This window comes from Mastigoproctus giganteus, chromosome 12 (assembly GCF_048544385.1).
Source record: "Mastigoproctus giganteus isolate SK-2022 chromosome 12, ASM4854438v1, whole genome shotgun sequence".
In the NCBI taxonomy this organism is placed as follows: Eukaryota; Metazoa; Arthropoda; class Arachnida; order Uropygi; family Thelyphonidae; genus Mastigoproctus; species Mastigoproctus giganteus.
The window spans coordinates 58,855,743-58,871,541 of NC_143586.1; the positions used below are offsets into that span (position 1 = coordinate 58,855,743).

The 15,799-nt window shown below is 33.9% G+C and overlaps 1 protein-coding gene across 1 annotated transcript in view; it reads left to right on the forward strand.

The window, feature by feature from the left end:
• The window catches only part of LOC150077092 (metastasis-associated protein MTA3-like), a 512,540-nt gene that overhangs the window by 234,376 nt on the left and 262,365 nt on the right, over positions 1 to 15,799 (forward strand). Inside the window, exon 11 of the mRNA XM_090386731.1 lies at positions 11,344 to 11,460. Within this exon, the coding sequence (XP_090242857.1) occupies positions 11,344 to 11,460 (117 nt within the window). The remainder of the gene's footprint in view (positions 1 to 11,343; positions 11,461 to 15,799) is intronic.

Below are 15,799 nucleotides of genomic sequence, written 5' to 3' on the forward strand. Positions count from 1 at the left end.
TAAAACGAAATGCACAGGGCATAACCCTTATGGGTTTTGATAATTAACTATAAACTATATAGTATTGGTGTAAATACACCATAGTTAACCCCTAAAGTTGAACGACGTATGTAGCATAGAGGGCATCGTTTTAATTGTATCTCATATTGTGGTTGCCTTCACAACAAGATAGCTGCTATTGCATTACTTCAAATAAATAATGCTTCTCTGGGTGGTGGTACTGCTGAAAATAAATAACAGTAGTCTTCTCTACTAGAGAAGCGTTATTTATTTGAAGTAATGCAATAGCAGCTATCTCGTTGTGAAGGCAACCACAATATGAGATACAATTAAAACGATGCCCTCTACGCTACATACTTACGTAGTTCAAGTTTATGGGTTAACTATGGTGTATTTACACCAATACTATATAGTGAAGAAATAATATAAACAGTTCAGTCCACCAGAACTGAAAATCCTTTACATAGCCTTGAATTTGGAGATATTGATGCCTCGTTCGCTGTTGATAATGAGGTTGAATTGTCACAATCATTCTCAGATCAAGAAATCATAGATAGTGTTGTTACTTCTGAGAAACTAGATGATGCATTTTGTTTAACTTGGGCTGATGCAGAATCAAGCATGGAAAATATCTGTTTTTTTTTTTTTTTTTTTTTTTTTTTTAAGAAAATCAAAGCTTTACTGTGGCAGAAGTAATACAAGTACACATGCTGTGAAACGCCATGATAACAAAAAAAGCAAGCATCAATGAAACAAAGTGATATAAGGAAATATTTGAAGAAAAAAAAGCAGTTACTATTCCTAAAGAAAACGTACCCTCTACTACAGATGAAGCATTAGAAGAAATGGCACCCTCTATATCTAAAGCAGACATTCAAAGGGAATCAGCTAGAATATAAATTCTTTTTTCCTTTTTTATGTTTATATAACAAAGTAAATTTGTGTTTATATTCTAAAGCATGTTTTTTTTTATTATTATTATTATTATTATTATCTATATGGTGCAAGGATGCCTGAGGCTTATGCTGCAACAACCAAAAAAACAAAAAAAAATTTTCCCTAATTGAGAGAGAGAGAGAGAGAGAAGTAGAAGGGAATCACCAAGAAAGAAAAGAATGATGATATGTTTACATATTACTGGATGTTTGTTTTTTTATGTGCAGTTAATAAAATTGCATTCTTAATCTCTCTATTTCTTATATAGCCTCATTTCTGCATTAAATATATTAAAAATAAAACTTTTTAGATAACGGAAAAATAAAATAACTGCACCTTCAATCCCTGAAGATGCCATTATTTTGAAAGTCTACTGTATTTGGCTCTGTCATCAGACTACGGATAACCTCAGTTCTTGTGTGGAATGGTGAATAGATATATTGAGTAAACAAGCAGCTGAGTGGTTTGTGTGAAAGAAAACTTCTAATTGAAACTCAACTTACATTACATGAGAAATATAACCACTGTTATTAGGCTGCATTGATTCCATGTCGCAATTTAGTAAAGAAGCAGGATACTATTTCAGCTATTTCTCAAACTATTTCAATACCTGTGTTGAAATAGGACACTGTCTTCACAGAACTGCTGTATTTGAACAAAGCAGCCCAGCAATAGGGGCTAAAGGGGATAAACCATTCAAGTCTTGGTAGGAGGATATTACCATGTTGGCCAAAATTTTTGCAGCTCCAATGAACACTAAGTTTTTATATATATTTAGTCATTTTATTGACTTAATAGTTATATTGAATTATTTTCTATAACTAGCTTTATAGTCCTAGTCAAGCTCTTTGATTTATTTGAATTTAGATAACGATTTTGAAAGTTAATACTCTGCATCCGTGTTTGTAACTTGCTGCCATTGTTACACGATACGGAATAGTGTAAAGTAAATCCCGAACTTCATAGCGTAAGGTTTAACGGTAAACTAATTAGTGAAATACATAGCACTGTATTAGAAATCTGTTAGATTAGTATAGTATTATCAATTAATCAGTAAATTTATTAATCTTATTAAATTTAATTGTTAATTAAATTATACTTAAATGGAATCATGACTCAGACAAGAGCAGCAAAGCAGTGAGCACAAAGTAGCAGTAGTGCTGTGGCTCGCGGGAGACCTGAAGGAGGCAATTCTCCAATGCATCACAGTCTAAAAAAAAATGTGCGAAATGTTTGCAGACCTGTCTAGAACAGGACATGATCTAGCCAAGGAGGATGTCTTTGTGTGTGCTAGGTGCAGAGAGTCCGTGAAGAAATTAGGCGCCAATTCAAAGTTCTGATGGGCGTCTATGGGAGTTTGAGGTGTAGGGTAAATACCCTCGAAGAAATTAATAGGAGGGACCCATCAAGCTCTCAGCTACCCAACTCAACGCTAGAGCTCACTCCTGTGCATCAGGCCACACATCAGCAATCTCCAAGGCAGAATGTGCTGGTCCCACATGAACTATAGTTATTGTCGGTGACTCTGTTGTCAGGGAGACGGGGAATATATTATGCAAAAAACATAGGTGGACCAGGGTATGTCTGCCAGGGGCAAAAGTTAATGATGTTGTAGGACAGATCTTTTAAGAGCACAAAAGTTGATATTGTTGTAGACGTTGGTACTAATTACCGTAAGAGTAAGAAATCTGCAGATTTACTTAACAAGTACAGGTCAGTGCTGGAAAAAAAGTCACGAGTTAGGGTTAAAGTCACGAGTCAGGGTTAAATTTGAAAGTTGCAATTCTGCCCAGACACGATAGGAGGGAGTATATGATGAGAGCCTGGTCAATCAATTTGGCCCTGGAGAGATTCTGCAAGGCTCACAGGGCACAATTTATTTTAGCGTGGTCTGTGCTTGCTAAAACGAGAGATGCTTCTACGGGGATGGGATACACTTACCATATTTTCTGGCTTATAAGACGCGTTTTCGAGCCCGTCACCACCAAATACGGAGGATGCGGAAAGGTCAAGGGAATGACCACCGCATATTCCCGGAGCAATATGGCCTTAGTTGCTAATGCTCCTAAAAACCAAACAAACAAACAACAAACATAAGACGCGTTTTTTTTTTCGCAAAGAAATACTCGGAAAATCACCCTGCGTCTTATATGGTCAATGTCAGATTAGACCTAAAGACTACCGGCAATATATTTTCGATGACGCCGGTAAACTGAGTTCCGAAAACTTCTCTTTGAAATTCACACCAATTTTACTTAAGATTTATCTGTTGAAATATATTTTTAACATTTATCAGTGGTTACAATCTGTGGCAACAATACATACCAGTAATCTTTTTTTCGTGGAAAATTTGTTGAAATCCGTGTGATATGAACTCACAATCAGACGTAAGTAAAAACTTGTTTCATTTTCCCATGTGTTTGCTTCCTCTATAATATTATCTCGCGCTTTTATGGTATGGTGGGCTAATTAGACTGGATCGGGATTTTTCAATTCCAACCGTCTTTTACAAAGAGAAAGTGACGCCCGTATTTGTCTTAGGGTGAGTAAGAATTTCTGTTACGTTACTTCTGTCAGCTTTTTTCAGAAACAAACATTTCATTATTGGTTGAACATTTACCCAAGTGTATACCGTTATTTTGAGAAAAATATGTTACCGTATTTAATTTTATTATTATTATTTTCTCCAAAATATTATTTTTATTATTTTGGAGAAATATTTATTTTTTTCCCCAAAATATGTGGCCAAAGCTAGGGTGCGTCTTGTATGCCCGTGCGTCTTATAAGCCGGAAAATACGGTAAATAGAAAGGGTGCTACGTATGTGCAGTAAATTTTTTTTCTGTTTTCAGAAAAAATAAAAAATATTTCCTGACTGCATTAGAATTTGATTATAAAAAATAAATGTAGATAGTTATAAGAACAATAATGGACAAACTTATATACTTTTTTTTTTCCTCGTTTTCAGAAAGAATAAACAATTTCCTCACTACATAAGGATTTGATTATAAAAATAGAAGTAGATAGTTATAAAAACGATAATGGAAATAGGTAATTATTATTTTCAGATAATATATTTTTTATTGCCTGAAAATAATAATATGAGTATATTTTGTTATTATTTGTAAAAAAAATTGTAATAATTTGTGAATTATTGCATTTGTGAAAAGGTGAATTAAATAAAAATACATATAGTACCTAATGCTGTTGATCCAATGATTTTAGCTTTCTATCTACACACACACGCGCGTGCGCACACACATCTTCCCCAATTGATTCAGGAGTATTGTGTTATCGAAACTTATCCAACACAGAAATAGTGTTATGAATTTTTTCTTACCCTGCCTGTAACAGTAGCTTCTTGTGAAAGGTCCTCGATCAAACTCAGATTGATTAAAGATCAACAGGACAAGAACGACTAACCATATATGAATTGTATCCATTGAAAACTCACGTTGCATGAAATATAAATTAGGATAAAATTATTGATGATTTTGTGTCGGCAAAAGGGAGAAAAATTCAGATAAAATAATACATCTTCATTGCACACGTTCCATTTATTTTCACTTGAAATGGTTTTTAGCAAATGTACTGCCATACTTTTCGGAAAGTTTAATATATATATATATATATATAGAGAGAGAGAGAGAGAGAGAGAGACATATACATGTGTATATATATATGTGTGTGTGTAGATATACATTTATATAGATAGAAAGTTAAGATCATTGGATCTATAGCATTAAGTACTATATGTATTTTTTATTTAATTTACCTCTTTAAAGTGTAATAATTCACAAATTATTACAAATATATTTGTAATAATATATACAATTAATCACAAAATATACTCATATTATTGTTTTCAGACAGTAAAAAATATATTACCTGAAAATAATAATTAAAAATTAATAATATTTACCTATTTCCATTATCAGTTTTATAACTATCTACTTTTATTTTTATAATCAATTTGTTATGTAGAGAGGAAATTTTTTTCATTCTGGAAATTTTAAAATGAAAAAGACTTGGGGATAGTGACAAATGGGCCTGGAGTACTGGGGTCCATAGTTTAACAAATAGATATTTATTGTATACCCAGTATAAAATGAAATATAAGTACAATTTCAGTTCAGTAGCTTTCGGAACTCGAGTTCCGAAAGCTACTGAACTGAAATTGTACTTATATTTCATTTTATACTGGGTATACAATAAATATCTATTTGTTAGACTTGGGGATAGTTGTGCAGTCAGATATGAAGTTCTCTGAGCAGTGCAGACTGGCTGCCAAAGCAGGTCATGGAGTGTTGTCAATGATATTTAGGAATTTTGCTAGCAAAAACAAGGAGGTGATTATCCCTTTGTATAAGGCAATGGTCAGACCACACCTTGAGAATTGCATACAGGTCTGGAAGCCTCATTTTAAGAAGGTTGTAGAGCTGCTGGAACAAGTACAGAGAAGGGCAACAAGATTGGTGAGTGGAACAAAGGGGTTCTCTTACCAAGTTAGGCTTAAATTCTGGAAATTGCAGCATCCAGTGACTAAGTACCTGTGTACTGATCTTATTGAGGTGTAGAAGGCCTTGAATGGTTTGAGCAGTCTCAATGCTGATGGGATTTTTCCTCTTATACTGCTGAGATGACGAACTTGAGGGTACAAACAAACTCAATTTGAGAAAAGACAGTTGCAGAATCTGTGTGCGGAAGTTTGCCTTTGGCCAGCGAGTAGTTGATTGCTGAAACAAACTTCCATCTGTTGTTGTGGAAGTTGATAGCTTAAATAAATTTAAGGCTGAACTAGACAAACATTTGGAGTGACTGGATGGGCGAAATAAGAATTTTTTTTTTTTTTTTTTTTTTTGACCGATGCTGTATAAGCTTGCTTTCTCGTATCATATGCCTCAACTAATGCTAATGCTAATATATTATACACATAATGCAAGTTTATGCTAATTGAGGCTGCCTATTGTCTGAAGATAGAGCCAAATAGTGCTGAAACCAATTCAGTTCAGTAGCTCTGAAATTGGTCACCTAATCTAAACTTATGTGATCTCGATTTTATTCCATAAAATATAATTGAAAGTAAATGCAGCCGCTCCCCGACTTATGTAAGGTTTGCGTTCCTCAGAACTCTACGTAAGTCGGAATTTCCCTAAATGCTTGTGCAGCACTCGCAACTATGCATGCTGAATTTGATTGAAGCAGAAAAGAAATTTTAGACAAACATGTAAATAGAATTATTTATTGAATACTTTTATTTCCTGCACAGGAAAAATTGCAAACATGTGCAAAATTATTAAAATTCCAAAATTATAAAAAAAAAAAAAAAAAAGAGGAGATAGGCATAACGTCAGCAAGTATTACCTTTCAAGCATTGTTTCCAGAATTAATTCTCCAGTTGATAAGCATGCTGCTGCAGAAGTTGGGGGCCATGGAGATTTAGAAGGGGGTGTTTCCAACAGATCACAAAATTTCTCTGCAGCCACAGAATCGGCACTGGCAACTTCAACGCATACTTTAATGTTTTGGTAACTAGCGCAATGCTTGAACCTATTAAACCACCCATTGCTTGCCACGAACTTGGCTTGGTGTTCATCGTACTTATCTTTTAATATCTTCATAAATACTCCATGTTTTTGCTTGAATGGCCATTGGACTCAGAGGCACTTGCTTCTGAATCTGATTTTCCATCCATATTATTAATAGCTTTTCCATCTTTGATATAGCACCTGAATGCTGTTTTGTGATCACTGATGATGTTAAATGCATTGATCCTTTAACATGTTCTTTTATAAGCGCACTGTTCCCTAAAATAATATTCATTGTTTTGAAGCAGTGAGATCTAATTCCGTGCAATAGATGACAAACTTTGTCCTGCTTCGTACTTCTTAATTAATCATCTTCATTTCTAAATCAATTTTGTTTCATTTCCAACGGAAAGTGCAAGTGTCAGCTTGCACTTTCCATTGGTCCCTTTCACTTCGTTCCTTTTCATTGTAATAAGTGGAAATAGGAATGAAGAAAAGATTCTCATTTAACCATAATACCGTAGCATAAAAACCCACAGAATTCCAGTTATCGGTATTATTGCAAATGCAATAAGATCAAGTTTACTACCCATTTCTGATAGATTGTGCAAACAGATAAGCCAAATAAACCGGAAAGTGCAAATTGTTTTTATTGTTTTATGGTAGTGACCTCCAGAAATGTGTTTTAGAAAAATATCACAAAGGCATTCAAACTTGATTCTTATAACGGAACATATGATAACGATGAAAGTGTAGTGCAATTTCCAAAATAAAATGACCTTTTAGAGGGATGTCTTGGGATGAACTACCAAAAAAATACAATGTGTTATTGGGTTTACATTACGATATTTTCACGATACCTCCATTTATTCCTATGGGATCCAAATTTTTTTCCACGATTTTTTTAGTTTGCACCAGTCAAGTATTATGTAAGCCGAGAAGTACCTGCATACTGTAGGAAAATTTAACCTGTGGGGGTTCAATTTTCCAAGGTTTCTGAGAATAAAAAAGTCCCAGACATATTGCTTTCCAGGCTGCTGCATATACCAATAGTAGCAGTGCAAGAATCGTTACCACCCTTGCTTCTGCCTGTTAAGGTATTAGTCTGTGTATCTCCCTCGAAAGCTAGCAGTTTTCTGCCCCCACCTATCACTTCTTCAATAGCATCAACAAATATTCTTGAACCCCTTCTCTTCAAGTGTATCCCATTCCTGTAAAAACAGTCTGTGCTGTTAACAAGCACAAGCCACACTTTGAAAAATACTACATCGTGAGCCTTGCACATTTTCTCCAAGGTCTGCAGAACTGCGGACACTTTCCAATTCAGTCCTAACTCGTGACTTTTTCCCAACATTACTCCGTACTTATAAAGTAAGTCCCTAGATCTCCTACTTTTAATATCATTAGTGCCAACATGTATACAACAGTAGCACCTTTTGTGCCCTTAAAAGATGATATTTGCTCTACAACATCATCTACTTTTTCCCCTGGCAGATAACCATGAGGGTGCATTATGGCCACAGAAGCCGATGCGGATGCGGCAACAACTAACTAACAAACAACAACAACAACAACAACCCCTGGCAGACATGCCCTGGTCCTATTCCCCCTATCCTTGCACAAAATGTTTCCTGTTTCCCTGACAATAATATGAAAAAGTGAAATTAAAGTAGGACAGTAAGGCGGATAAGTGCTGTTTTACTTCTTTTGCTCCCTTTTTATTTTTTCTTCATAACTTATTAATGTTTATATATATGTATACACATATATCATGCAACATTATGGAACCTTATATGATTAGTATATTTAGATTATTGTTTACAATAATAGCTCATGATACTGTTAATGGTTTGAGCAAACTGAAAATTAACAGTATCATTATCTGTTATTCTAAAATAGTGTAAATAAATTAAAGTAAATAATTAAATATGGCATACATATAAGTTCTTTAATTTTACAATAAGTTTCTTGCATTTTATTGAGCATATTTATGTTTCATTTTGTAATTTATATAGCTCTAATGGTCCAAACTTAACAGTATTAATATCAGTGGTATTTAACAGAAAAGTTTGGTGAAACTCAACGGTTGCTCTTGACATTTCAAAGTCTTTTGATCATGTTATGTAATGCTAATGTTTGGCATAAAGGTCTTCTAAATAAGCTTCCATCTTTATGTATTGTCAATTGTTTTCTGTAATTGGTTATCCAGTTTTCTCTCTGACCGCTCACTGTGGGTGATGATAGTTGCCGCTCTGTCTTCTAACTTCCCCTGTAATGCTGATCTTCCCCAAGTTCAGTTCTTTCTCCCACTTTTTTCCTCTTGTATATATTAATGACGCCTTTCACTGACTGAAAATCCTATCTTGGGAATCAGTAATGTAAATACAGTAGAGTACGGAGTATCCAAGGTAATATGGACTGAGTCAACCTCAGATAATCAAAAACTCAAATAATGCAGAAGGTTTGGTATATTTTTATTAAATAAACTGAATTTGAATTCATTAACTCCATTTTCAGATTATTTCTACTTCTATTTATTGAACATAATAACTAAGTTACACAATAAAAACACTTAATTTTTTTTTTTTTTTTTTTTTTTTACAACTGTTCTATTACAAAAATTTCAAAAAAAAAAAAAAAAGTAGTACTGTACATGTATAAAAATTACAAGTCATGGACAAGAAAAATGTACACTTACAGTTGTTAGCACTTCACCTTTATATCATATAAAAATGTCTTAATGGGTTTCTGTTTCATAGAAGCTCCTTGCTTTTTAGCTGCTATATTTTGTAGGCACCTAAGTAACAAAACATCGGCGGGCGTGGTATCCTCCTGCTGTACAATATAACATAAAGCTGACTCAATTAGCAGTTAGACCTTCCATGTGTGCCATTTTTTTTTTTTTTTTCTGGTTTCTGTGCACTCTTCATCATTTTCACTTTCACTTTCATCTTTTCATTCGTCAACAAGCTTTACGATCGTCATCAGTTATTTTTAGCTGTTCATCAGAATTCATCCACTCTTTAATATCCTCTGTAGTAAGAGTGTCCAAAACAAGAAGGTCATTTTCCATCTCATTCTTGTTAGCTTCATTTTGGGAGCATAAAATAATTTTTCAGGATTTAAGTGTAGATGTTTTAACATCATTCCATGCTTCTGCCACCCAGTAAATAACATCCTTGATGTTTATTTTTTTAAGATTCTCAACAACAACACTGGTCCCTGTTTCAAAATTTTGAAGCAGATGTTTTAAGAGATGTCACCTATAGTTGCTTTTAAAAGTCTCCAAAACAAGTTGATCCTGAGGTTGAAGAAGGGATGAAAAATGGCACTCTGATGTCACCAAAAACTAGTTCACTTTTGTCTCGATGGGATGGAGCATTGTCTAAAATTAAAAGTGCTCTATGGGCAGGTTTCTTTTCGTTCAAATTTTTTTTGTGCTTGGGACAAATTCTTCAAGAAACCGTGTTTTTAACAAGCGTGAATCCATCGATGCATTTTTTTTGATTTGCATAGTTAACAGGCAAACATTTTACATTTTTTAAAGCCCGGGGGTTCTTTGACTTTCCAATGAGAGTTAGTTTAAGCTTAGGGCCCCCACGATGAATTTAAACATGCCAGTACCAACGTTTTTCCTTGCTTCATTTATAACCAGGAGCTGATTTTTCTTTTCTAGCTGCAAGTGTTTTGGATGGGAGCATTTTATAATTCAGGCCCATTCTGTCATGATTGTAAATTTGATCCAAATTCAAATTTTCCTCTTGAATAATTTGTACTAATTTAGCAGCAAATGTTGCTATTTCTTATGTACTATGTACTAGCTGATAATTTTTCCCCAGTGATGTTCAGATTTCTAACTCCAAACTTTTTTTTCCAACCATCCAACCAACCAATACTAGCAGTAAATTGCTCTTCCCTTCATTAAAATGCTTACGAAATTCTAAGTCCGATATTACATAGCCTGTAATATCGGACTTCCTTTGTCTCTCATCTGTGTGAACCACAAAAAAAAGAGCTTCAGAAGTTTGTTCAAATTCTCCTTCCTTCAATGTTTTTCTATTCAAATGTTCACTATTGCATACAAATGCCCTTTGTGAACATCATTTTTCAATTTCTGCTCACTTCACCAACACCTAAGTAGCAAGCCACTTTTTACATGACAAATGAAAAAATTAGAAAGTAAAATTTTTAAATCTTTTTTATTAAATCTTTAAAATTAGAGAGTTAAAAAGTCACGAAATCAACAAATGTAAAAGATCAGCACATCTCAACAGTCAACTGGTGTGGGTTTCTGCTCTGTACTGAACTGTGTACTCTTGTCTTTGATAACAAAGTATATCGACAATTCACCCCAGATAGTGTAGAACCTTGGTTAAACAAGTATCGGTTAATCGGTTCTCTACTGTGTTTATAAAGAGTCAATATTTTTCAGTAGTTATAGCAACTGATAATATGTCACTCACAAAAGTACCGTCATTTACTACTGCAGTCAACATGCACTAATATTTTTATACAGTTGCACATAATTATTTGTAGCACTTAAACCTTTTCATGATATTATTTGTTCACTTTGTCCCCTTTTTCCCATTAATATTTGTAAAGATGTGACTCATAACAATAATTAAAGAGAAGAAAAAAAAAAAAAAAAGGACATGCTGGTTGTCAAAATCTCTTTCTCATATATTTATTTGTAGTGATTTCATTATATTTCATATTAATATTGCAAACATTTCCACTCCCTCAACACCATACTGATTTAGAAGAAAAGCCATATGAAGAGGAAATACTTAGTTCACTTAATTTTAAAATTTTTATAGGTATTTAGATTTTTCATATGCTGTGGTAAACAAACCTAAATTAACAGCCTGATATTTAAATAGCACCAACATCAAGTCAGTGGTATGCCTGGGGTCCAGCACATATGCAGTGCCGCTTGTGTCATTCTTGTTGGAATTACTGGAAGAAATATGGAGGACTGAAATATCCCACAAGATTAGGTGAGTCATTCTTGCTATGCCTTTTTTAAACTGGAATTCTCCCGCATCCTAATATATATATTATTTTGGTTTGTTTAAAATATATACTACACCATGTTGAAGTTTCATAATTTAAATATTTAATTAATTAATAACTGTAAATTATAAAAACCCATACATTTTGGAACAATGTGGTTCATTCATCTGTTGAAAATTATTATAGAAATAAAATTATAAAATTACACACTGAGGTGCCTACATTCCAGATGAAATTCTTCTAACATTTTATAGACACAATGAGGCCAAAAAGAATGAGTGTAAGGAGAGAAGAGAGGGTCTGGGACAAAGAAAGTTCAGTGATCACTTTGCACTGTCTTGATTGAACAGGAGGCTTTTCTTCATTGCAAGTCATGCTGAACACCATGAAGAGTGGGGAGGTTGATCTTATGAAATGCTGCTGAATACTGTCATTGGCTCTGGCAGAACTGTTAACTTGGTTGTTTTTTTACTATTTTATTATTTTCCTTTTTGCACATAAAAGACTACTGTTCAAATTGGAACATTGTGGCATCAAGCTTTTATTGAGCTGACAGTTTTGTTACAAGTACATTGTGAGTTTTAAGGTGAGTTCAAAAGAAAGGTCAACAATTTTAAGGTTAATGATGAAGTTAGAACGGTGTACTTCTGTAATAAGCAGTCTGGTTCTGTGGATTGTTGGCAGAAAAGTTTTGAGGATGACTGAAAATATTGCACATGTATAGGAAGTGATTATTAGTGGCCAAAGGAAATCAATAAAATGATTCTTGCAACAACTGGACTTAAAACAATCATCCATTTGGTTAAAATGGATTCAGTAATCCCTGACCATTGTTGACAAAGTAAAGCAGTCTACATTTTGCAATATATTTCATCAATATTTGGAAAACAATGTAAGGATCATTCACCACATATGGTTCATTAGTAAAATGCACTTTGATCTTAGTGATATTTCAATAATTTGAAATATCACTAAGATCAAATTATCACTAAGATCTTTACTGTTAAAGATTCCTTTGAATTACAAAAAATGCATAGTCTGGTGTTCGGTTTCATCTTTTTTTTTTTTTTTTTTTTTTTCAATATTAATATTCTGGATGATACAAGATTGGACAATCTTGGCCACTGTATTCTCCAGAACTGAATTTGTATGATTATTTCTTTTCAGAAATTTTCTGAAGAACATATCTACAGGAATAATATTTGTATTGTTAAAGTTATTGAAAGGTGAAATAGCAGCTACTATGAATGCACTGGAATCACAGATTGAATATGGTTTTTGGTTGAATAGTAAACACCCATGACTTACACATTTAAATGTCATGCTTGTCTTGTTCTGCTTGTGTTTTCTAAAGAAATTCCCATCTTGAAATAAACATATTCATAATTTGTATAGTATACGTGGTGCTACCCAAATGTTCTGGAAATTTGAATGTTGCGCAGGAACTATGTCTAGTATGGAATTGTGGCGCTAGGTAATACTGCATGTGAATCTGTGAATCAGTGTGTCATGTGGCGTTGGACTGGATAGAGCCATTGAATATTTATACGCAGTTCTTTGGCGGTGTGTTTCACGTAGTTAGCATTAGCATTAGTAGAGGCATTTGATGCAAGAAAGCAAGCTTATGCAGCATCAGCCAAAAAAAAAAAAAAAAACCCCACTTCCACTTCACCCCTCTGTTCGTTCAAAATACCTGTCCAGCTGAGCCTTAAACTTATTTAGGCTATCAACCTTCACGACAAGGGATGGAAGTCTGTTCCACCAACCAACCACCCGCTGGCTAAAGGCAAATTTCCGCACATCTATCCTACATCTGTCTTTCCTCAATTTGAATTTATGCCCTCTCAGGTGATTTTTCTGAGCTAGAGGAAGAATCCCATCAGCATTGAGCATGCTTAAACCATTCAAGGCTTTATACACCTCTATCAGATCACCTCGCTGGTGCCTAGTCTCCAGACACTGAATCTCCGAAGCTGTTTACTGCTGCTCTTGAGGAAGCTTTCAGAAGATTAGACTGGTCGCAGAAAGGAGTCAATGTGAATGGAGAGTACGTAAACCATTTACGATTTGCAGATGACATTGTGGTCATAAGCCACAATCCCAAAGAATTAGAGGAAAATCTTAATCGGTTGTGCAGAGTTAGTAAGGATTTTGGACTAAAGATGAATATAGCTAAAACAAAAGTAATGATGAACAAGTATTGGGAATCAGACTGTTAGATAAGAAGAGAAACACATGGATTAGGCAGCAAACTCAAGTAGAGGACATTCTTATCAAAACTAAAGAACTAAAATAGTCTTGGGCAGGACACATAGCTCGAAGACATGATGACAGATGGACTAAGAAAATAACAGAATGGTATCCAAGAGGAGCTAGAAGAAAACCTGGAAGACAAAGGCGGAGATGGATAGATGAAATTCATGAGTTTGTGGGTAGTAAATGGATGGCCAGTGCTCAAAACAGAAGGAACTGGAAAGTTGCTGGAGAGGCCTTCATCCTGCAGTGGATTGAAAATGGCTAAATAAATAACAAGTACTTCTTTGAAAAGTAAACTAGTATGAATGTATGCGTAGTTACAATGCATGAGTAATGTTCACAAACGGCAGTTGGTATCTAAAAACTATATGTTTAATGGCCATCTGTTTAATGCTAAAACTTAAATGGTGTTTCTAAACAAGTTAAATTTTGAAAAAAACGGTGGCATTTGATAATACCTTTGAGTTGTCAGATTCCTTTGAATTGATAAATTCTTTTGAACTAAAAAAAGTAAAATGTGCTTTCTAAAAGAAAGATTTCTACATGTTAAATAACACCTTTAACTGATTTGTTTGTATATTTCTTTTAGATTCCAAAATCCTTGACCAGTGCTGAAAAAAATTGAGTTTATCCTATCTTTTTGTAATTGTAAATGAATTTTCTAGAGAAAATTGATCTTTATTGAACAGCTGGAAAAAGTTCAAATTGAAAATGTTTCATTTCTTTCAAATATAGGAAACATTTAAACATTTTGCCATTAGGAATGGTTTTCATAAAAATATCTCGATCCTATGAGAATGGTCTCTTACTGATTCGTTTATCAAAAACTACTTGTCAATAGTTATCTGTAGATCTGTAGTTTGATCTGATATAGTGAAAAGCTCTATATAATCTTTAGGAATTCAAAAGGAAATTCCTTTAGATCATATATAACTAAAACACCACCTTTTCTGCTTAAAAGATCTATCTGTTTTCTCTTGCTAAAATATATGCCAAAAGAATATCTGTTTTCTCCTGCTAAAATATATTTATCTCTTTCTCTCTTGTTCCCCAAAACTTTTTTTGCTCAAGTCACACTTAAGTTAAAACCCACATTCATTTCCTAATCTCGTAGCACACTTGAAAAGGGTAGAGGAATACCACTTGGGAACCACTGCACTAGAGAATTCAATCACAGTCCCTAGAAGGCACTTGTAACATGCACAATATAGTCAAATTATGAGTACAAGACGTGACATGCATGAGATTGAGGCGAAACATTATTACTTCAAGTAGCAGTGAAATCATTAAAACTCGAAACAGTGTAAGTTGCCAGATATATGAATGAATAATGCATTTATAGGCAAGTAGATTATTTTATCTCTATTTCTTGATGACTGAATATTATATATAAAAAAAAAAAAAAAGGTAAAGTGCAGCCATTATGAACCCACTGCAGGATGGAAGCCTCCTCAACAATTTATGCTGAGGGAAATGGACCATAACCTGCCACGCTGGTCCAGTGCAGGTTGGCAGATCGACCGTATTCAGCAGTCAGGGACTTGAACCCCGGTCTACTCAAAGAGTGTGTGCTACTACTGCACTCCCGCTCCTGACCACTCGGCTACGGAGGCGTCTTAATATACAAATATTATATATATAAATGGTTTATATAATTATTTCAGATTTCCAGCTTTTTACATTTTTCGTAATCTTATTAAATTACATATTAATAACTTTGTAATGAAAAGTCAAATGTTTTTAAAAAATTATAAAATTGATCTGAGTTTTGTGGTGGGTCGTTTTGACAGTTTACATAATGACATCAAACTTGACAATGCAGTATATTAACAAATACTACATCATTAAAACCATTACATGTTTTCTTGATGACACTATTATAAGCACTTGCTAACATAATAATTTATTGATGATAGGCGCTAATGAACCAGATTCTTGCTGTAAAAATACTGCTAAAATCTAAAACCAACAAAGTAACTTGAATTGTTAATAATATCAGGGAAGAGGAAACTTTTTTATCTTATTAGAGATTCCTAGTACTCAGAACCTTTGTGTGGGGTGGGGTGA